At 40.3% G+C, this 24,930-nt stretch overlaps 2 protein-coding genes across 8 annotated transcripts in view; one reads left to right on the top strand and one right to left on the bottom strand.

Moving 5' to 3' along the window:
- The window catches only part of LOC145358179 (protein crumbs homolog 1-like), a 243,980-nt gene that overhangs the window by 207,492 nt on the left and 11,558 nt on the right, over nt 1-24,930 (top strand). The window lies entirely within an intron of this gene.
- Nucleotides 18,631-24,930, bottom strand: part of dennd1a (DENN/MADD domain containing 1A) — a 547,788-nt gene continuing 541,488 nt past the window's right edge. For all 7 annotated transcript variants that reach the window (XM_080211932.1, XM_080211937.1, XM_080211934.1 and 4 more), the window contains one exon: nt 18,631-24,814. In XM_080211932.1, coding sequence (XP_080068058.1) covers nt 23,474-24,814 — 1,341 coding nt within the window. In that variant the 3' untranslated portion in view covers nt 18,631-23,473. The remainder of the gene's footprint in view (nt 24,815-24,930) is intronic.

Raw genomic sequence — 24,930 nt, 5'->3', positions numbered from 1 at the left:
AATCCCATGCATCCGTATTTTCTGCAGTAGCTTACCGTGGGGAACCTTATCAAACGTCAACTGCTTTACCCTTATCCACCTCTTTGGTCACCTTCTCAAAGAATTCAATAAGATTTGTGAGGCACGACCTACCCTTCACAAAACCGTGTTGACTATCCCTAATCAAATTATTTCTCTCTAGGTGATTATAAATCCTCTTATAATCCTTTCCAAAACTTTGCCCACAACAGAAGTAAGGCTCACCAGTCTATAATTCCCAGGATGATCTCTACTCCCCTTCTTGAACAAGGGGACAACATTTGCTATCCTCCAGTCTTCCGGCACTATACCTGTAGCCAATGACAACATAAAGATCAAAGCCAAAGGCACGGCAATCTCCTCCCTAGCCTCCCAGAGAATCCTAGGATAAATCCCATCCGGCCCAGGGGACTTATCTATTTTCATACTCTCAAGAATTGCCAGCACCTCCTCCTTACGTACCTCAATCCCGTCTAGTCTAAAAGACCATATCTCAGTATTCTCCTCAACTACATTGACTTTTTCCTGCGTGAATACTGACGAAAAATATTCATTTAGTGCCTCTCCTATTTCTTCAGGTTCGACGCACAACTTCCCACTACTGTCTCTGACTGGCCCTAATCTTGCCCTAATCAATCTTCTATTCCTGACATACCTGCAGAAAGCTTTAGGGTTCTCCTTGATCCTACCTGCTAAAGTCTTCTCACGTCCTCTTCTAGCTCTTCTTAACTGTCTGTTTAGCTCCTTCCTGGCTAATTTGTAACAATCCAGTGCCCTAACTGAGCCTTCACGTCTCATCTTTACATAAGCCTCCTTCTTCCTCTCCACCAGGGATTCAACTTCCTTAGTACACCAGAGTTCCCTCGCTCGACCACTTCCTCCCTGCCTGACAGGTACATATTCATCAAGGACTCGCAGTAGCTGCTCCTTGAACAAGCTCCACATTTCAGATGTTCCCAGCCTCTGCAGTTTCCTACTCCAACCTATGTATCCTAAATCTCACCTAATTGCCTCATAATTTCCTTTCCCCCAGCTATAACTTCTGCCCTTCGGTATATACCTATCCCTTTCCATCACTAAGGTAAACGTAACCGAATTGTGGTCACTATCACCAAAGTGCTCACGTACCTCCAAGTTCAACACCCAGTCTGGCTCATTTCCCAGCACCAAATCCAATGTGGCCTCACCTCTTGTTGGCCTATCTACATACTGTGTCAGGAAACCTTCCTGCACATATTGGACAAAAACTGACCCCTCTAACATACTTGAACTATAGCTTTTCCAATCAATATTTGTAAAGTTAAAGTCCCCGATAACAACTACCCTGTGACTTTCGCTCCTACCCAGGATCATCTTTGCAATCCTTTCCTCTACATCTCTGGATCTTTTTGGAGGCCTGTAAAAAAACTCCCAGCAGGGTGACCTCTCCTTTCCTGTTTCTAATCTCAGCCCATACTACAAATCCACATCAAACGTCCTTTCTGCCACCGTAATACTGTCCTTGACTAACAATGCCATGCCTCCACCTCTTTTACCACCTTCCCTGCTCTGACTGAAACATCTGAACCCCGGAACCTGCAACAACCATTCCTGTGCCTGCTCTATCTATGTCTCCAATATGGCTACAACATTGAAGTCCCAGGTACCAATCCAGGCTGCAAGTTCATCTACCTTATTCTGAATGCTCCTGGCATTAAAGTATTCATACTTCAAACCACCCTCCCACCTGCCAATACACTGCTGCGACCTTGAAACCTTATCCATGACCTCCCTATACTCAACCTCCTGTACACTGGAGCTACAATTCAGATTCCCATCCCCCTTCTGAATCAGTTTAAACTCCCCCGAATAGCATTGGCAAATTTTCCCCCCAAGATATTGGTACCCCTCTGGTTCAGGTGCAGACCATCCCTTTTGTAGAGGTCCCACCTACCCCAGAATGATCCCCAATTGTCCAGGTATCTGAAACCCTCCCTCCTGCACCATCCCTTTAGCCACGAGTTCAAATGTTCTCTCTCTTTATTCCTCTCCTCGCTATCCCTTGGCACGGGTAACAAACTAGAGATAGTAACTCTGTTTGTTTTAGCCCTAACCTTCCACCCTAACTCCCTGAATTTCTGACTTACATCCCCATCCCTTTTCCTACCGATGTCATGGGTGCCTACGTGAACCATGACTTGGGGCTGGTTCCCCTCCCCCTTAAGGATCTTGAACACTTGATCAGAGACATCACGGACCCTGGCACCTGGGAGGCAACATACCAACCACGAGTCTCGCTCATTCCCACAGAATCTCCTATCTGTCCCCTTAACTATGGAGTCCCCAATCACTAACCCTGTACTCTTCTTCCCCCTTCCCACCTGAGCATCAAGGACAGGCTCTACTCCTGAGACCTGTACCCCATGGTTTACCCCGGTTGAGTTGTCCTCAAACGTCCCTTCAGATTTGGAGAGGGACATTGGAGCTCCAAGAGCCCTCCTCCTTGACAAACCCCTTTGTTCTGTGATTGTGCCCTCCTTTACCCCCTCCACTCTCCTAACACCCCTGAGTGAACCTGTCCTCCCACTCCCAAGATGCATAGGACTTACTGTTTCAAAAGTCCCAAGACTTAGTCCCAGGCAGAGCACTGCAGTACTGCTTTTGGTACTGCAGTGCTGTGCCTGGCTGAGTTCAAGAGCTGTTGGCCAATTGAACATCAAACGACAGTGGGACAGAGAGAGTCAGCAGCTGTGCATTAAGCGCTGACTCGAAGGTTGGCAAATGCTAATCGTTGTCATCCTTAAATAATAGTGCCCCCACCACCACCCCACCTCCCCACCCACCCACCACCACTCCCGCTCCCCCCATGACCACTCCACCCCCCCCACCCCACCTGCCACCCCCCCGCCCCCACCCGCCACCGCCCCCCCTCCACCACCACCCCACCCACCCCCCACCACCATGATCACCAAATTTTTAACCCATCTCTTTGACGTCAGGGCTCAGGCATTGTGAAGTTTCATTACAAATATGCGTGTATGTATATATAAACCCAAAAGACCTGACCTTTATGCAGGTGTCTATTTAAACTCCCAGGCGCCAAGGCTCATAATCTAAATGAAACTGAAATCATTTTACATTTCTTAACACACAAATATATATATGTTGAACTTGAAAAATATTCATAACAATAGGTGGTGTCACCCAAAAAGCTTGCAAATATATACCAAGGAACAGGGAACAGCTAACCGTCTGGAGTTGGCATTGCACATCAAGGATAGAGCCAAATTGTTCATTCTCTCCTCAGTCTATTCTAATAGTATTATACATGAATTCAGAACTCCTTAAAAAAGAACTGTACAGTGAATTTGGGCATCATCTAACATTCATTCATCAAGAATATATGACTCTTGGGATAAAGTATAATTCCAGGCTTATTATATTAGGTTCATTTTGAGCAAGTTTTGTTCTGAGAGGGAGCAGCAGGCACAATGAAGTTGAATTTAAAACCATGAAATATTACATCAATCACACTGATAATGCATTGAAAACTGACCCAGATGCAGATATTACTGACACACACATAAATATACCTTTACATGAAGCTTCATCAATGTTGATGGACTCAGAAATAGGGATAATTTAATAGAGGAGCATCCATGACAGAAAGCAAGATTTGAATTTTAGTTACAGGATAAATGAGGCAAGTTGCATTCCAATGAGCCTAGGAGTGGCACATGACAGCGTCACATTGCTTTCATTAACATTTATCATAAAAATATGATTATTGCTTTCAGTCCACTTGATCAACAAGAGGTTAAATATTTTAAAGTTGATACCATATAAGTGAATGAAGGTTGCAAGTAATTTACAAGGCTGGAGTTCAGATAACAATGAACCATAAAAGTACTGCCATCAGTTATAAAATGCAATGATCTCATAAATTTTACAACAATCACCACTTAACTGGCTTGTCTAAGCTGCACTCTTCAAGCTGTTTAGTTGCCATTCTCAGGTCAGTAGGTTAAAAACTAACGAGGAGCTTTGTTTCGGATTGTTCGCTGTTTTGTATACATTGCACTGCCACAACATAACGATGGGGATAACCCATCTCTTCAGCACTTTAGTAATGTTTGCAAATAAAGAAGATACTCATTAGGAAACAATTCATTTTGTGTAATACCACAGATTTACCTATGCAAAACGTGATTCATTTCAGCAGTTCAGTCAATCAAGCTCTTCAATATAAACTGGCAAAGTTCACTTTATGTTGATCATGGTCATTGTACCAAAGTTGGACTTAATTAATTCAGTTGGGGGTCATTTGATAAATAGAACATAGAACTCTACAGCACAAACAGGCTCTTCAGCCCACAAGCTGCGCCAATCACTTCTATACCTACTAAGCCATAGACCTATCTATAACCCCCAATCCCATTAGATCCCATATACTCATCCAGAAGTCTTTTAAAAGACCCCAGCGAGTTCGCCTCCACCACCACCGATGTCAGCCGATTCCATTCACTCACCGCCCTCTGAGTGAAAAACTTACCCCTAACATCTCCTCTGTACTTGCTTCCCTGCATCTCAAATCTGTGTCCTCTCGTAATGACCATTTCAGCCCTGGGAAATAGCCTCCGAGAATCCACCCTATCTATTCCTCTCAACGTCTTATAAACCTCTATCAGGTCGCCTCTCAACCTTCGTCTCTCCAGGGAGAAGAGATCTAGCTCCCTCAACCTATCTTCATAAGGCATGCCTCCCAATCCAGGCAACATCCTTGTAAATCTCCTCTGCACCCTCTCAATAGCTTCCACATCCTTCCTGTAGTGAGGCGACCAGAACTGTGCACAGTACTCCAAGTGGGGTCTGACAAGGGTCCTATAAAGTTGCAGCATTACCTCCTGACTGCTAAACTCAATCCCTCGATTAACGAAGGCCAGTACACCATACGCCTTCTTGACCACATCCTCCACCTGCGAGGCCGATTTAAGAGTCCTATGGACCCGGACCCCAAGATCCTTCTGCTCTTCAACACAGCTAAGACTCCTACCCTTGATATTGTACTCCTGCATCCCATTGGTCCTGCCAAAATGGATCACTACACATTTATCTGCATTGAAGTCCATCTGCCACTTCTCCGTCCAGTCTTGCATCCCATCTATGTCATGCTGCAACTTCTGACATCCCTCCAGACCATCCACAACACCACCAACCTTTGTGTCGTCGGCAAACTTACTAACCCATCCCTCCACTTCCTCATCCAGGTCATTTATGAAAATGACAAACAGCAAGGATCCTAGAACAGATCCCTGGGACACTCCACTGGTGACCAAGCTCCATGCAGAAAAAGACCCATCCACAACCACTCTCTGTCTTCTGCAGGCAAGCCAGCTCTGGATCCACAAGGCCAAAGCCCCCTGGATCCCATGCCCTCTCACCTTCTCAAGAAGTCTAGCATGGGGGACCTTATCAAACGCCTTGCTGAAGTCAATGTAAACCACGTCTACCGCTCTTCCTTCGTCAACGTGCTCAGTCACATTCTCAAAGAACTCAACTAGGCTCGTAAGGCATGATCTGCCCTTGACAAAACCATGTTGACTATTTCTGATCATTCTAAACTTCTCCAAATGCTCATAAAGCTTGTCCCTCAGAAGCCTCTCCATCAACTTACCAACCACTGAGGTCAGACTCACCGGTCGGTAATTTCCCAGGTTATCCCTGTTCCCTTCCTTGAAAATAGGAACCACATCCGCAATCCTCCAATCCTCCGGAACCTCTCCCACCTCCATCAACGACGCAAAGATCATCGCCTGGGCTCTGCAGTCACTTCCCTCACCTCCCACAGTAACCTGGGGTACATCCCATCTGGTCCCGGCGCCTTGTCTATCTTGATAGAGTTTAAAAGTTCTAGCACATCCTCTTCCTTAACATCCACATACTCAATCTTTTCAGACTGCCGCAAACCTGTAGTACAACATCCCAGATCACTTTCCACCATGAATACTGAGGCAAATACTCATTAAGCACCTCTGCCATTTCTTCCGGTTCCACACAGACTTTTCCCCCTTCACCTTTTATAGGTCCTATCCCTTCTCTTCTCATCCTTTTACTTTTCACATATTTGTAGAACGCCTTGGGATTCTCCTTAATCTTACCTGCCAAGGCCTTCTCATGACCCCTTCTGGCTCTCCTAATTTTCTTTTTAAGCTCCTTTCTACAAGCCTTATACTCCTCTAGGTCCTTAACATCTCCTAGCTCTCTGAACCTTTTAAACACCTTTCCTTTCTTCCTGACTAGGTTCACCACAACCTTCGTGCACCACGTGCCCTACAAAACCTCCTTGTCTCATCAGAACGTTATCGTGCAGAGCTCCAGTCAAACATTCCTTGAGTATCCGCCACCTTCCTTCCGTACTTTTCCCCAAGAACGCCTCCTTCCAGTTTATTCGTCCAATTATCTGCCTGATGTCTTCATATTTCCCCTTACTCCAGACAAACACCTTTCTAGCCTGCCTGATCCTATCTCTTTCCAATGTTATTGTGAAGAAGATAGAATTATGATCTCCATCCCCAAGATGCTCTCCTACTGAGAGATCCGACACCTGTCCAGCACCAGGTCAAGTGCAGCCTCTCCTCTTGTAGGCTTATCCACATGCTGTGTCAGGAAACCCTCCTGAACACACCTAACAAACTCCTCCCCATCCAAACCCCTTACCCTTGGGATATTCCAGTCGATGTTTGGGAAATTAAAGTCTCCCATCATGACAACTCTGTTATTACTACATCTCTCTGGGATCTGTTTCCCTGTCTGCACCTCAACTTCCCTGTTACTATTGGGCGGCCTATAGAAAATACCCAGCAAAGTTATTGACCCTTTGCTGTTCCTAACTTCCACCCACAATGACTCCGTAGACAGTCCCTCCATGGCATCCTCCTTCTCTGCAGCCATGACACTGTCCCTGATCAACAGTGCCACTCCACCACCTCTTTTGCCCCCAACCCTGTCCTTCCTGAAGCATCTGAATCCTGGCACCTGAAATACCCAGTCATGTCCCTGAGATATCCAAGTCTCTGTAATGGCCACCACATCACATTCCCACGCAGCAATCCACGCCCTAAGCTCATTTACCTTATTTACTAAACTCCTGGCATTAAAATAGACACACCTCAGCCCCTCAGTCTGGACATTTCTCTTCTCCACCACCCGTCTAACCTCCCTCTCATACTGTCTACAGTCCTCCCTACCCGGGGGCTAACCTCCTCGGTCTCAGTCTCATCTTCGTTCCCTCCCCCCAAAACTTACTAGTTTAAAGTCCCCCCAGTAGCCCTAGCCAGTCTTCCCGCCAAGATATTGGTCCCCCTGGGATTCAAGTGCCACCCGTCTTTATTGTACAGGTCACACCTGCCCCCAAAGAGGTCCCAATGATCCAGGAACCGGAATCCCTGCCCCCTGCTCCAGTCCCTCAGCCACGCATTCACCCTCCACCTCATTCCATTCCTGTTTAATGGGAATTGTGAAATATCTTAGTAGTGTTAGCCATCATCCAAATTTCCCCCTATTTTTATTAAACCTCATTTTTTAAATTTTCTTACTCCTTTCAAAATACCATTAAAATCTTTTATTTATCTTGTTTCTTCCTTCCTCTGATTGCCATCAACCATTTTGGACTTTTGAGGCTCAGCTTACCATTAAAAGTGATTTATTTTATCCACCATAACAAGGAAATGGCTACCCAGTGTGTATAATTTTATGCTCCCTGCTTCATATTTGAAAGCTAAGATATAATAGGTAAGTTTTGGACTGTCTTTCAGAATTCTTGAAAGAATATTTTGTAGTGTGGGTAAATAAACAATTTGCAGTTGGTACTGTTCCGACTGGTCCCCAGTTAACTCATGTGGTTATTTCATCCAATCAACAAATTTCAAAACTTTTTTGGTGGTATGATACATGCTACATACATGACCTCCAATTATATGGATGCTACTTTAATCATTAAAACATGTGGCAATAAAAGTAAGATTCAACCAAAGTTTACCTTTGCTGCAGTGCCAACTTCCATTAAATAAGCAACAATTACGCAGCTTTTCTTCCAAAATGTAAACCTATTTGTGCCAAAAGAAATTATTTGATTTAGGAAGAAAACATCTAACAGAACTCATAGTGACATGAACACATTGGGTGCTAAACAGTACCTTTAGAAACAAAACCCAAGAAGAAATACAACTATTACGTTAAAAAAAGGAAAAATGTATTATCACCACAATGTACATATAATTCTGGTGACTTCTGAAGATTAAAATCTAGGTCTTTTATGAAGGCTAAGCTGGAAGTATTCCATCAGTGGGGTGCCTGGAAAACTGACATAACCAGGTAACAAAAATCAATCATGGTTACGTGATTATGGAATATAGATGTAAACACTACACAATCATCCCCAACGCTCTAGGATATTTATTTAGTAGTAAGATTTGCTAATTTTGTCCAATTTTGTTGTAGCTGTAGAGTTGATGACATTTGCTATTTGGTATTGTACCCCTGCATCCTGAAACACAATTAAAAGTAAAGTTGCTGAAATTGCAACTTAATAATTGCACAGCAAGGGAAACAGGATAACCCACGACATAAATGAACTTGATATTTCCTTAACCAATGAGCTTTAAGAATTGGGAAAGAAACGCAGGAAAGACATTGAAGGAGGGTGAATTAAAAGGGGTGCAGTCCATGTTAAAAGAACTACAGAAAGAGAAATAAAAATGAAGGAAAGATTGGATTAAGAGACTGAGTGAAAAAGGAGACAAAAAGGAATAGCAAGAAAAAAATGATTTCAAGATCTCCTAAATTAATTCACAGCCTGAAGGATTGAGGTTGTAATGGGGCACAGTGATTAGCATTGCTGCTTCACTGCACTAGGCACTCAGGTTCAATTCTGATCTCAGGTGACTGTCTGTTTGCACTTTCTCCCTATGTCTTCATGGGTTTCCTCCGGGTGCTCCGGTCTCTTCCCAAACTGCAAAGATATGCAGATTAGGTTGATTGGCCATGCTAAATGCTAATGCTAATCTGGAGGGATGTCAGAAGTTGCAGCGTGACATAGATGGGATGCAAGACTGGGCGGAGAAGTGGCAGATGGACTTCAATGCGGATAAATGTGAAGTGGTCCATTTTGGCAGGACCAATGGGATGCAGGAATACAATATCAAGGGTAGGAGTCTTAGCTGTGTTGAAGAGCAGAAGGATCTTGGGGATCTCAAGGATCTCAAGTACAGAGGAGATGTTAGGAGTAAGTTTTTCACTCAGAGGGTGGTGAGTGAGTGGAATCGGCTGCTGTCGGTGGTGGTAGAGGCGAACTTGCTGGGGTCTTTTAAATGACTTCTGGATGAGTATATGGGATCTAATGGGATTGGGGGTTACAGATAGTTGTATGGCTTGGTAGGTATAGATGTGATCAGCGCAACTTGTGGGCCGAAGGGCCTATTTGTGCTGTAGTGTTCTATGTAAATTAATCCTAGAGTCGGGGATTAGCAAGGTAAATGTGTGGGGTACGGGAATAGGGCCTGGACGGGATTGTCATCGGTGCAGACTTGATGGACCAAATGGCCTCCTCTGTACTGTAGGGATTCTATGATTGTAATACTTACAGGGAGTGGGGGGGATGCGGGGAGAGGAGGGAATGTGGTGGTGGTGGTGAAGAGATGGCCTGGGTAAGAGGCTCTGTCAAACAATCAATGCAAAATCAATGGGTTGAATAGCTCTTCTACACTAGGGATTCTATGATTCTTAGGGCAGCACAGTGGTTAGCACTGCTGCCTCAAAGTGCCAGGGACCAGAGTTCGATTCCCAGCTTGGGTCACTGACTATGTGAGTTTGTACGTTCTTGCCGTGTCTGTGTGGGTTTCCTCCAGGTGCTCCAGTTTTCTCCCACAGTCCAAAGATATGCAAGTTAGGTTGATTGGCCATGCTAAATTGCCCATTAGCTTCAGAGGGTTAGTAGGGTAAATAAGTAGGGTTATGGGGATGGGGCCTGGATGGGATTGTGATTGATGCAGACTCGGTGTGATAAATGGCTTCCTTCTGCACTGTGGGGATTCTATGATTCTACGAATACTGGTCCAAGAGAGGATAATTAGCAGTTATTAACACTATGTCAAGGTTAAAGGGATGTTTAAGCTTGTAATTACTAACCTTAAATATCTACAGCAGGTTTTGTTCACATGTATTGCATAAATACAACATCATGACTTTCACTGCATGTCAATGGTGAGACAGACAGCGTTAGTGAATCTAACGGCAAATGGCACAATGCAGGTAGCAATGTTTAGAAATTCACATATACATAAATAATAGCAAGTGCCATTAGCCCATTATTTTGACGAAATCTGACCTAAAATTTCTGAAAAAATATGAAGCAAGTTTTCAGTAAAATGCAAAAAGTTCATACAACAACCAGGAAAGAGCACATGGAATGTCACGCAGCTGAAGCATAACACTTTGGTGTTTATTTTGTGTAAAACAAACAAGCGGAAAGTGATTCAACCTATTTCCTTGGTTGTGTGATTAAAAAGGATACTTCCTGAATGATCTCTTGACAATATCAATTATTTCCTAAGGGTGTTTGTCAACTTGATAACAAACAAACTCGGTAACAGGGTTTGATAATAATGTGCAACTCATTCACCAGTTCAGGATACTGATTACACATTAATAAATAAATTATCAGTACTTACAGCAAGAAATATTTGTTCTATTTACTTGAAGTAATTATACATAATACATTTTTTTTTTAAATGCACTACCGCTGCTAGAACTCATCATTGCACTAATCAAGAAATTCCATCTGTTTTATTTTTAAAAAGATTTTGCTATGTATTTTTTGCATTAACCAATTCCCATACAATACTGACTGGCAAATAAACATGACTTGCATTATTCTTTACAGTTTCAACATTTCCTCATTAAGTCAAACAGAAATCCTAAATGTGTCAATAAATATTTTTCTCCATCCAAACATTTACATTTAACATGAGATGAATTTTTACTGAGTGCAGGTATGGGAACCACATCTTAGGAAGGATGTTTTGGCCCTTGAGGGAGTTCAGCGCAGGTTTATAAGAATATTACCTGGACTTCAGGTGTTAAGTTCTGAGGAAAGATTAGACAAATTAGGTCTTACTTCTCTTGAATTCAGAGGATGCAGAGTGATCTGATAGAAGTCTATCAAATATTTATAGGGAAGGACATAGTGGATTCGGATAAATTGTTTCTACTACTTGGAGGCTCTAGAATCAGGGTCCATAGTTTAAAAATTATGGCCAAGCCACTCAGCAGGGATGTTAGAAAACACTTCTACACACAAAGTGTTTGGAACACTCTTCCTCAAATGACGATGGATGCTGGTTCAATTGTTAGGCTTAACTCTGAGATAGACAACTTTTTTATTGAGCAGGCGTATCAAGGGATAAGGGCCTAGGGCAGGTACATGGAGTTGGGCAACAGGTCAGACATGATCTTATTGAATGGCAATGCAGGCTTGGAGAAACCCACTCCCTTCCAATGTTCGTAATTGCCAAATACTGGTGGATTGAAACACTTTCTATTCATTGCCATTGTGTAACATTTTCAAACGTTCAACTAATAATTCCAATTATGTAGAACAATTATGGATTATAAAATGGTTCTCATTTATTCCTACTATATAGAATTCAAAAGTTTGATTCACTGCCACTGTAGAAGTAGGTGACCATGGGAATGTGGGTGTGACACTGAGACAGTGCATTGTTCTTTACTTCTGTAAATTTGGTTAGTCTCTTATAAACCTCTGATAGAGGTTTATAAGATGTTGAGAGGAATAGATTGGGTGGATTCTCGGAGACTATTTTCCAGGGCTGAAATGGTCGCTACGAGAGGACGCAGGTTTAAGGTGCTGGGAAGCAAGTACAGAGGAGATGTTAGGGGAAAGTTTTTCACTCAGAGGGTGGTGAGTGAATGGAATCGGCTGCCGTCGGTGGTGGTAGAGGCAAACTCACTGGGGTCTTTTAAAAGACTTCTGGATGAGTATATGGGATCTAATGGCATTGGAATTTACAGATAGTTCTATGGCTTGGTAGGTATAGATGTGATCGGCGCAACTTGTGGGCTGAAGGGCCTGTTTGTGCTGTAGTGTTTAATGTTCTATGTTCTTCTTTGCATTTGATGCCAGGGTTCTAGTCTAATGCAATTGCAACCTAAGCCTAAAGAATATAGCAAAAAAAGTCACTGAATAACACCACCTGTAATTTACCATGAAATTACAACAGCAAGTTATAATGTGAGACCACAATATGCTGGTGTAGTTCTGTTCAAAAGGAAGAGCAACTTGTGGTCATCTGGAACTATGGCAATTTTACCTTTATTTATTGTGTCTCAACCTCATACTTCACCTGATTTGAAAAAACAACGATGTACAGAACGGATGCAAAGCTGCAAGAATGTTCTGTTCCTCAGCTTCTGTCACCTTAATCATGGTCACAGAATCCGTACAGTGCAGGAGGAGGTCATTCAGACTTTCTGGCAAAATATCTTACCTGCCCTATCCCATAGTTAATCCATCTAACCTACACATCTTGGGAAACTAAGGGGCAATTTACAATGATAAGTACAAAACATCTAAACTTCCTGATTCAAGCATGAACTAGTCACAATTACTACAAGTATGGACAAGCCATTGCTTAGTGTGACTCAAAATCAGCAGCACGTTGTGAAGGTCTAATTACATTTCGTGTGGAAAAACAAATCATATTTCTGCTTATTCTGTACTGTTGTATGAACAATTAACAAAGAACAAAGAAAATTATAGCACAGGAACAGGGCCCTTTGATCCTCCAAGCCTGCACCGACCACGCTGCCTGGCTTAACTAAAACCGCCTACTCTTCCAGGGACCATATCCCTCCATTCCCATCCTATTTGTGTATTTTTCAATTAAGTCACTATTGTATCTGTTTCCACTACTTCTCCTGGCAGCAAGTTCCAGGCATCCACCATTCTCGATGTAAGAAATCTGCCTCCTACATCTCCTTTAAACCTTGTCCCTCACACCTCAAACCTAGTACCCGCTAGTAATTGACTCTTCCACCCTGGGAAGAAGCTTCTGACTATCCACTCTGTCCATGCCCCTCATAATCTTGTAGGCTTCTATCAGGTTGCCCCTCAACCTCCATCATTCCAATGAGAACAAATCAAGTTTCTCCAACCTCTCCTCATAGCTAATGCCCTCCATACCAGGCAAGATTCTGATAAATCTGTACCCTCTCCAAAGCCTCCACATCCCTCTGGTAGTGAGGTGACCAGAATTGAACATCATATTCCAAAAATTTATTCCCATAGATGTGCAAGTTGGCTGTTTCTTCATAGTAATATTGATTCACACGAGACTATGGTGGCACACGGTTAGCACTGCTGCCTTGCAGTGCCAGGGACCCAGGTTCAATTCCAAGCTTGGGTGACTGTTTGGAGTTGCCACTTTCTCCTGTATACGCATGAGCTTTTTTTTAATGCTCTGGTTTTCTGCCATAGTCCAAAGATATGCAGATTGGGCATGCAAAATTGCTCCTTTATTGTTCAAAGTTATGCTGGTTAACTGGATTAGCAATGGTAAACACACGGGGTTATGGGGATATGGCAGGGGGTGGGGTGGTGGGCCTGGCTAAGACGCCTTTTCGTAGGTTGGTGCAGACTTGATGGGCTGGAAGGCCTCTTCTGCACTGTAGAGATTTTACGATTCAATGTCAATATTAATTTGTTGTGCAGCTGGTCCTTGTGTGTTTTGGTAATGGAGCATTTTAATTCTGGAGAAAAACAAAAAGTCAATGGTTGATAAGCCAAGACCAGGAGCACATAATAGCTTCCTTGCTGAGAAACAGCTCAGAAAATCTTTGCACATCCCAAAGAGCAAGTAAAACACCACTGGAGGTGTTCCTAAAGAAGGAATTTTAATTAAATACAATTTCTAGGAATATATGATTTATTACATAAATTCATTCCAACACAGACTTTTGTATGAAGTTAAATATATTTTTACTTTGTTTCTGCTCATTTTTTTCTCTTCAGCAAGGCATTTATATAGTTTTGTTCTTTGAAAGCGATTTATCTTCTATCTTCCAGAAATGTTTAGACTATTTGCTTGTTTTGATGTTATCACCAGCAACATTTTAAGCCAAATTGAAAACGCATAATGGAATTATGCTTCTGTGGTAATATTTAATATATTGTATATCCCCTACCACCCACAAAGCCCCATCTTTTTATAATTAACATTTTGCTATTCATTTTGCAGCCATTTTGTGTTCAAGGTTTTCTGTTCAAGTATTCTTCCATGTTAGTCTTCAAAATTCATAAAATCACAAAACATGGGTAAAATGTATACTGGTTGAGGCCTCCTTTTCACTATTTTTGTGATAACACAGTACCACAATCTGGTCTGTAAATAGGAACTTGTGTGTTGAACAATTCACGACTGCATGAAAAATGCAAGGTGGTTTAAGTGAAGATCATAATCCAACATGATATATTTTCATTCTGCACTCTTATTCATCTATTCCCAGTGAACAAAAGTATCTCAGCAATAGATATCACCTATTAGCTTTGGTGGATCTGAAAGTAGAAAGTTTTTTTTTAAAAATTGCATCCACAAATATTATAAGTCTTGAAAGATTGCTAGCTGCTTGGCTGCTAGTTTCTGATTACTGTTGAAGAAGCTCCAGAAACCATTTTTTTGACACGTTACTATCTTTTGTAGAGACTGCTAGCATAAAAAAAATCAAAGTCTCAGTTATCTACTGAAAGAACAAAGCCACAAGATTCAAATTTAAAACAAATTAATTTTATATACAAGAATCAAGAAAGCAAACATTGCCTTTGGTAATTATACTTTATATTGAAAAGGACAGTAAAACAAAACCAAGTAAGTATATTTCAGACTAAAATCTTCCACTGACCACAGCCACCACTTCCCCGCACCCCCCACCCCCCGCAACCCCAAGAAAGTTATTGGCTGCTTTTTTTTAAAAAGGGTATACATTTTCTTAGGACCAATTCCAAACTTTTCCACGGCTGCCTTGTAGAGTCAGAGGCCTTTTAGCTTAAATCTGAGTGTCACTCACAATTCCTTCAAAATGACTTAAGTATAATACTAAATGAATTTCTAATAGCTCTTTCTCCTGATCCAGAGCTGCGCCATAACTCTTGGCGAATTGTTGTTAAATTGAATGTTGGGTACATTTATGGGTGCTACACTATAGGAAAAATACGAAAGTATTGGAGAAAGTGCAGAAGAGGTTTACAAGGATGGCTCCAGGGAATGTGAAATTTCAGTTATGAGGATAGATTGAAGAGATTGGGGCTGCTCTACTTGCAGAGAAGGTGGCCGACAGGAGATCTGTTGGAAATGTTCAACAAAATCACAAGGGAGCCAGACCGAATAAATGTGTCGAAACTGTTCCTGCTCATAAAAGGATTGCGAATGAGGGAGCGCAGATTTAAAATGATTTGCAAAAGAAGCAAACGTGATGCAAGAAAAAAATTTTCACACAGCGGGTCTGGAACGCACTGTCTCGAAGTGTGGTGGAGGCAAGTTCAAGTGAGGCATTCAAGGGGCAATTAGTTAATTATATGAACAGAAACATGTGTAAGGGCATGGGGAAAGAGAATCGCACTAAGTCAAAATATTCATTTGGAGAGCCACTGCAGACACAATGGACCAAATGGCCTCCCGTGCCAACAATTCTGTGTCTCTGAACTCAGGGATAACTTACATCAACTTGGTTACTTCTGGCTTCAATTGCCAATCTCGTTGCCATAAGAAAAAAACAAAGATAAATCCAAAACACAAAACGATACCTTTCTGTTTAGCCTATTTCTACAGGATAGTGAGGATGTTCCCAGAAATGTAAACCAGTTATCTTTTAACTTCAAAACAACTCTCTCATTATGTGACCCTGATGAAGAATTCTTATCACTGATTATACCAATGGCCCTATTTCCAGACCTGCTGCTTCCACCTAGAAACCTCCTTGTTCACAAAGGTGTTTTTAGCTTCTTTTGATCTGGGAACTATATGAACGATTTAAATCTCAAATTAAATAAACATTTACCTCTTGTCCTTACTAACAGCTCAGTAATAAGGTTTCCCACTTCTAATTCTGACCTCATTAAATATACACTGGTCTATTTGAATTGCACTTACTTCAGGAGTGTTTACCAGTTTCTCAATCAGGTCTTTCCATTAGACTTTTATTTGACATTATTTCCTAAAACAGATGAATTATGAAATTAGGTACTTGCACAGAATAAATCTGTGACATCAACTACAGAACATCACCATACTTGTAAAAAAGTTGAATCCTTCATCTTCATGTTAAAGGCATGTCTCTGTTGTGATGAGATTCTAAATTGTTTCTTTCCGTTGTTCTGTGAAAACATTTGCTCTAAGCTACTGTAAATAAAATTGCTGCTTAATGAACTTATACTTACAAAGAGGACAGATGTGAGCTCCGTAAATTCCAAGGATTGAGATCCACCAATTATGAAGGTGAAAGAAAATTAGGACGAAAAACCGAGCTCTAGGTTAAAAACAAAACAAACTGAGCTTGGACGATTATGAAGATGAAACTGAGCTTGGATATTTATGAAAACAACACATTAAACTCAGAGTGCAATGATGGTAGTGACCAAGTTAGAATGGGTCTGAGTACTAGAAATTGTTAAAAGAACGATGGATTGGATTCTGATTGTCAGAGCATGAAAGGCTGAGCCTGGATTGTTGCAGTGGCAGAGCTTTGTAAAATCTCCAACTATATTTTTTCATATAACCTCAGTCAAGCTAGTTTGTAATTTAAAATGGATGCCAATTAGTCACAATCTTAAAAGGGCTCTTTTGTACTTATCAGAAAAAAAGACAAAAGATGAAAATTTAATTTTAATGGGAATTATCTAATGTGATTGATTTCCTGCAACAAAGTCATGGGTTCGCAACATGTCTTCACTTTTTGACATATTAATAAATGCAAATGTACATTGATGAAAATGTGGCTGAGAGCAAACATTTTAGAAACTGCTTTACAAAAATCCTGAAAAAACATGAATTTTTGAATGTATGTTTTCCATTTAACAAACATGGAGACATTGCCTTGGTATTTCTTCATCATTCTTTTTCATTGTGCAATCATCTACCTCCTATATAAATATTTTCTCAATTTGTTCTTGGGATGTCATTGCCCACCTGTAATTGCATTGACGACTGGAGTCATATGTGAGCTAGATCAGAGTGGCAAACACACAACTTGTCATGGAGGAAATTTCTCAAATTGGAATTTTCTGGTTGGTCCCGCTGACAGCAAACCTCCGTCATGTGTTATCCAGCAGTGGGGCGTGTGCAAACAATGGGAAACCATGCTGACAATAGCAGAACCAGGAGATCCTGCCATCAGCCAATGGTGGGCCGCTGCAACTAAACATGCCACAGGAGGATGCATGAAATTCCAGCCCGGAACCTCTGGACTGCTAGTCAACCATGAAACCTACTGGGCTGCTGTATCTTGACTATTACCTTAACTTGTCTTTCTAGAGTGCCTATCACAACTGCAGGACATCACAATTGATTACTTCTGCAAGGTAGACACCATAGTAATGTAGGGAAATGGAGAAGCGAATTTTCACATTCTAAGTACCCATAAACAGCAATATGCTGTTGATTGGAAAACTCTTCTATTGATGTTGATTAAAGAGTGGTCAGGACACGAGGGAAAACCCCTACAGTCTTCTTCCAATTAGTGACGTGGACACCTTTACTCCTGAGGAGGAGGACAGGCCTTCAATTTAATGTCTCTTCTGAAAGACAGCACCTTTAACAGTGCAGCCATTTCATGCTTGAATATCAGCCTAGATTTAATGTTCAAATCTTTGAGCAGAATCTGAATTGTCAAGCTTGGTGAGGATGCTACCAGCTGAACCATGGCTGACACAGTGCGTGGACAATAATAAAAATGGGCTTAAAAAGAGAAGAAAAGTCTGTGCTTGGTAATAACCTCAGCTAATTTTGAAAATATTGACAAAGGTTGACAAAAAGTTACTGAAACTGTTTTTAAAAAAAAAATCAAGCTTTCAACTTTTGTTCCTAAAAGTTATGGTAAATTTAATCTGGATTTTTGAAATGTTAAAACATGCTTGCAGATTCACAACTTTACAAGTCTGAGGTTTCTTTTCAATTGCTGTTTAAGTTCTTTGTTCCATTGGAGTAGGACCTTTCTCCAGCATAACCACAAGAATGCGGAATATTCAAAGCCCATCAAGTTAATTGGGTGCTCATTATTGCTAACTTTGCAGAAAAGAGCCCCTTGTAATTTATTCAATTTTGTATGTTAGGTTTTTTAGCTGGGTATTAATAACTGAACCTCAGGACAGCAACGTATCTCCAGTGTTATTTTCCAACGCTTCCGCAAGTCTGGGGCACTGCCATGTAAAAAAAATTAAAAGATTCTTGTGGCAGAATCTTCTGAGATTGACAACAATTAAAAGAGTCATTTAACTTTCTGTACAAGTACAGCTGTGGGGAACTAAAATATAGACCTCTAATAAATAATGGAGGAAAAACAGAGAGATTACACAGGAGAATCATTACTTTTATTACTTTCGAGTCCCATGGCATCGCTCTGTCAGTTTACAATTCCATTCGCCATCTTAATTACAAAAGTCATTTGTTCACAGTCGTATGAGTCAGAACCAATAACAGAACACAAAAATAATATTGCACTGAATCTCAGCCCTGCTGTTTCTGTGCTATACAATTTTTTTACTGTAGTAAAACATGCAGTGAACCAATATCTATATATCTTTGATTCCAATTCTCTTCAGAAATCAACAAAACAGTGTCTTTGGACAGAAAAATGCAGAAACCTGTATATACAACCAACTTTGGGAAAGTAGCCACAAATAGAGAACTCTTGAAGCTCAGGGGGATAGAAGCCTGACAAATGTTTAAATAATTTGTTTTTTTTGGAAAAACCTTTTCTTTGTGAACAAATCATACCAAACATTAGGCATATATTTGTGCTCCTGAATGGATCTTTGAAAAATGTTGAATTATAGTGTAATTAAGCTCCCACTATAAAATAAGAGATCTTTACATATGAAAACGATGGGCACTCCATAATACTTGAGGAAACACTGCTAAAAGCAGATATTAGGATTAAAGTGTCACTGAGGCCTCGATTAAAAATACTAGATGTACTATAACTCCAATCACAAATAAACATGTATTAGCTATTGGTTAATGCCAATGCCAACTGAAATTCACTGTAGGTATACTTGCATCTGCTGTCAGTCTCCATTGAAGCTCAGTGGAAAAACTATCACAGTCACTTACTAAATCTGCTTTGCTGTTATTAAATATGTTAAGTAAACCCTTTTGAGAGAATTAAATGTTTTGACTGCACACTTTAAAGTTCAATACATAAAACACATTCACGGCATTACTGACAATTATATTAAAATAGAAATAAATGCATAGAACAAAACTGCATACCTGACAAGCACTGCCGTAACAGAAATATACTTTACAACATCTCCAGAAACCTGGTACACTTATTTAGCAGCAACTTAGTTGGCCAAGTTACTAAAGCAATGTGTAAGCTTTGAAAAGAATCCCAAAACAAGCTAGGGTCTCCATCATCATATTGTTCAATGCTAGGGGAGGGTTGCTGCTATCATATTAAGGATTACTGCAAAGATTTAGAGTAAATCTAACAGGTTCACTAACATCAACACTATTTTGTATATTACCTCAGCTTCTGACTATCACCGCATTGTACATTCCACAAATATTTGAGGCACAAGTTAATACGGAGCCCTAACTTTCAGGAAGTGCGTGTACCACAACTTACACGTGAACTAACAAAAGTGACTACAATAACACTGAATTACCCATTAAGCTGGATTTCCCAAAAGTAAATTTTAGATTATTTAGAATGCAAAGTCTATCTGAAACATTTAAATTCTGCATCATAACAGTAATCTAACATTTGTAAGTACCTCAAATTTTATAGCATGTATAAAAGTTCCTTAGGATTAAATATTTACCTAGGAGCTTCTGTAAGGTTTAGTTTAAGAGAGATTTTTCACACTGATCCCTTGCTTAAATATGTATTTGTATTAAATGTGGATAGAAATGAACAATAATCTGAACATAAATGTGCATTAGTATTGAGCTATAGCACCATAACCTTTTGCGGTTTTAGAAACCATTTAAGTTTTATTATGGCCACAATAGCTAGTTCATAAAAGTAAAACAGAATAATTTTTCATCGCTGTTTTATGTGTCAATAATACACAAGAAACAATTTTGGCCATGAAGGCAAACTCTTTACAATTGCAGAGCATCCATGCCAAAAAAGCTAGTCCCATTCTTATCATTGCATACCAATGTTCCAGTGCAAAATATGCAATGTAAAACACTAACAACAAAACACTGGGCAGGTATCTGCATGTTATCTTAAGAGTCACTTTCTAGCTTTAACATTTGGACAACAACATTAACAGTTATTAATGTTGAAAGCTACCAAACATCCCAACTCAATTGACTGCAAGTTCTATAATTAAAGTGAAACAAAGTTTTGGCTGTGTTCTGAGCAGCCATTAATTGCAAGCATGATCAATTAGTATTTCAAGCTTTTTGAGCAATATGTGTGAAAGTACTTGGTGAAAAATAATTTAAAAGTGAAAAGAAAATGTTAGAAGTTGGACATTGCTTGGGCATGATGACCAATTAAAAAGAAAATGTACACCTTTAAAATGACAATAAGTCAGAACGTTAAATTACATTTGAAAGACAAAAGTACTTTATATACTGACCATGTAAATGTTTAAATGCCTTTATTTTGTCGTGCCTGTCTCATGTTCTAGCAGTGATCACAATCCTACTTTGATCCTTACCATATAAATGATTGGAATTGGTTTCAGCAGAGATTGTGTAATGAAATGAAGTGACACACTGAGTTTTTAACAACTGAGGAGACTGCATGTGCAAGAGTCTAAGTATGTTCCTTTATGAGAGTCATCGACTTTTACACACTTTGTGGATACCTCTTGCAAAGCATTGCTAGCAATACATGGTTTAGTCACCTCACCAGTTTGGGCAAAGGAAGACCATTTCCAAGAGAATTGCTGGGACAAGAATTTCTAAAGCTTTACAAAACTGTCTGCAATTGACGTCAATCATGTTCTACTGTAACTAAGCTACAAATGGCACTGGAATAATACCAACAACTCCAGTTTTATCAAGTGAAAAATGACTCAATATCTCAAACATTTAAATTATCAACTAATTAGGTCAAATTGGGGAAAGAATAAAGTACAGAGGGTGTCCATTTTTAGCACATAAATATATAACAATTTATAAATACTGAATGTCACTATTTCAAAGCTCAAAACTGATTTGTGGAACTTGTGATTGCATCCATGATCAATTACATTAGTTGCATGAATATAAATTAAGTGTACTAAAACTGAGAAAAGGCTCCCTTACCTATGACTTTTAAACTTGGCTCAGCTTGGACTATTATTGGAGATAACAGATTGACTTAGAGGAGGTTGCAGACCTAAGAAAACTTTAGAAGATGCAGTGTTTCTAAACAACATTGCACTGTTTCTGTAACTTGCCAAGCAAATATAGATGTGAAGCAAAACAAGGTCTGATTTGAAATACTTGGCTTATAAATTGCAAGTTCAGCCTTTCAATCCCTTTTCACCTAGCTGCACTGTCCAAAAAAAAGAATTATGTCAGACATACTTCTTGAAAGCCAGCTGAACAAGCCCTTCCGAGTTCATTAGCATCAGACAGAAGAAAAACACATTAAAAAGCAGTACCAAGTGCATTAATAGGCTTTTCCTTCTCAAAATGTAGCAAACATGCCTTAGTATGGATGCTAATTAGAAATATGATTTAACGGAGATTCCCAAGGGAAAATTATTCTTTTAGATATTCTTTCAGACAACTTTTAACATTTGGCAAAGTGGTACCAAAGTAATATTTAACAGTAGCAGACTGAAATGAGCTAAGACCCAGTCAAATCAAGGATACAGCATAAGTTTAATAAGGATCTGAGGAAGTTCAAGCTCATTACTTTCCTCTGATCATCACCAAAATTGTTTGGATAAAGCCAAAGGAGAACTGTCATATTGATGCAAATTAAGAAGTGGAAATAAGTAGTCTGCATGAGTTAAAAGGCTATTAAGAGATCAAGAGTTTAATTTATGAGCCTTGAGAGGACTTATAATAATTTGAAGATTACCTCCTGAATCAGCACAAGATTCTGATTTCCTGTCGCCCACTGCATTGGTATTTTTGTTTGAACAGCTAGTGGCAAGAACACGCTTGCATCATTTATTTCCAGTTATAGAACTGCTGCAAGAGCTTTGCTCCACATGGACTGCAAGGCATATTGTCTACAATTATAATACTCAGTCAAAGTTGCTCATTATTATAATAACACTAGTAGTAGCTGTACATTAGACGTGGAGCTGTGGATTTTTTAAAAAACAAATCTCATTATCCATTAGCCTAGGCACAATCAATGAACACAGCACCTGTCTCATAGCTAAGCCAGTGTAAATACTTCAACAAGACTGAATTATAGCAGCAACACTGAGCCTGAAGAGAAATGCATGATATAGCTGGATGTGGGATTACCTTGCTTGCTTTTAGGTTTCATCCACATGTATTTACATTAATTCCACAATACTTTATCGTAATTAATATTTTCTAAGAAAATTTATGTTCAGGAGGCATTGATTTTGTTTTGTGATGTAGGAAAATGCAGAATGTTTGATAAAATTTAGATAAATATAGCATTCATTGTATGATATCCTGCATAATTATCAAAATATTTCAGGATCAAAAGCACTACAGCTGAAAAGTGTAGCAAACGTAATGTCTATGCTGATAGCTATAAAGTGTGGTACCCTAATGGCCTTAGCATAATGTAAAAGCTTAGCTTCAATGCCGAGAAATGGTGAGTTGCCATATCAGTACATTAATATTAGCGAATTACACATCAATGACGTCATATGAGTTTACAAAAAGAAAAATCAGAAATCAAGAAAACAAGGCAACTTCAATCCGAGTTTCAGCAATTTTTCTGGAGTGTTTTCTTTACAGGAAAATAACGGCAAAAGTCACAATTAATCACCAAACAGAACAGACCACATGCAAGCCGTGGTAAGTGGCTTGTTGCAGGTTTTGAGTATAGTGTAGTAGTTCCTCACTATAACATTCTTGGATATACTATGCATTCTTCATAGTTCTTTAGCCATCAGAGAAACCAGTGAAAACCAATTCTTGCATAATGCACCCCTTGCTATCAAATACATTTTCATGTAGCACCCAAAGGCAGCAGTATAGAGAGGTTCTACTGTCACTTCATTATTTGAAGATTTTGATTTCTGCTTTTATTCAAAGGTCTCCCATTTCCTCCTGAGCTGGTCCACTCTACTTTGTGATGGTGCAGGCTCCTTCTTAGTTGCATTAAGCAAATCTGCAAATGGATCTTGAGCCTCCCCAAGATTGGATGGTTGCAATATTCTTTCATGACCTTTGGAAGGCTTTGGTGGGACTAATGGTGGCTCAGTCAAATTTTTTGTTGCACCAGCAAGTTCTGGATTGGAGTCAGCCACATTTGTACCTGCTCTTTCTGCTGTTTTGGGGTAGCTTATACCACCTAGGCTTGCTGAGATCGCGCTTTTCTGAATAAAAGTACCAGATTGAGGGATAGCCGGAGGCTGACTGTACAAGTGGTGAAGGGAAGGTGCGGAATAGTTTCTGTGAGGCATTTGGGGTTGGAAAAAACCTGAATTTGAAGGCAAAAAGCTTGAAACAAAAGCAGAGGCTGCAGGTGGAGCAAAGTGACTTGCAGAGGGTTGTGTCGGAGGATACTGAAGAGCTGCAGGCATTGTTTGAGAAAATGGATAGGATGGTGGCTGTGGAAATTGAACTACGGGCGCTGGGCTAGGAGTTGAGTACCCAAGTGTTTGGCTGAACTGTAAGGAGGTGGGTGGAGTACTTATTCCAAGGTCAGTCCCTCGTGGAGCAAAACCAGTAGGAGTAGGAGTTGAAGACAAGGACGGTGCAGGTGCTATAGAACCTTTAGGAGCAGGAGATTGGCTCCTTTCAAGGCTAGAACTAGCACTCAGCGGATCCAGAAGACTTAAGAGATCATTTCTGTTGTCCATTTCTAAATTGACTTTAATAGGCTTCAGGATATCAGCAGCACGTGAACTTAACAAAGGCTGAGGAGATGAATTCAATGATTGCCTTAAGTCTGATGCTTGGAGTTTCTTTTCAGTTCCAGTTGATTCTTGTAACATGTATGAAACTGAGCCAGTGCTGGACACAGTTGTATCTTGTTTGGAGCTATCCTGTAATACTGTTGATACTGGAGTAACTCCAGGAAATGCCTGCTGTTTAACTCCTCGACTAGCAGCTACTGGAGGTGGAAGCATTATTCCCTTTTCTGTGGACTTCCTGCCGTGGGGCCTTGGGATTCTAATGCTGCCTTGCCCACTTGTAATGATATCTGAAGGAGGCACCAAACTGTCCCTGTTTGAAGCCTCTGCCCCAATGTCAGTGAAGAAGTTTCCGAAGTGAATGCTGCCAGGTGATGAACCATTGATAGACTTACTATTTAGAGCCATGTCATCTTGACCCATGCTCCGAAGTTTTGTATGCGGCAGAGTATGATGTAGTCCTACTGACATGGTCTTGCCCTTTTCAGCTGATGTCATGATTTTCCACTGCAAATATATACACAATGACAAAGTAATAAATATTTATATTAAAATAGCAATACTGTACTGTTACAATTGGTTTTGAAAGGTTAAGCTTGGCATTGCATCTACAAATAAATACA

This window comes from Carcharhinus amblyrhynchos, chromosome 25 (assembly GCF_965287045.1).
Source record: "Carcharhinus amblyrhynchos chromosome 25, sCarAmb.v2.hapA, whole genome shotgun sequence".
NCBI lineage: Eukaryota > Metazoa > Chordata > Chondrichthyes > Carcharhiniformes > Carcharhinidae > Carcharhinus > Carcharhinus amblyrhynchos.
Note: the sequence above shows the minus strand (reverse complement) of the source record. Positions and strands in the feature narration are given on the sequence as shown.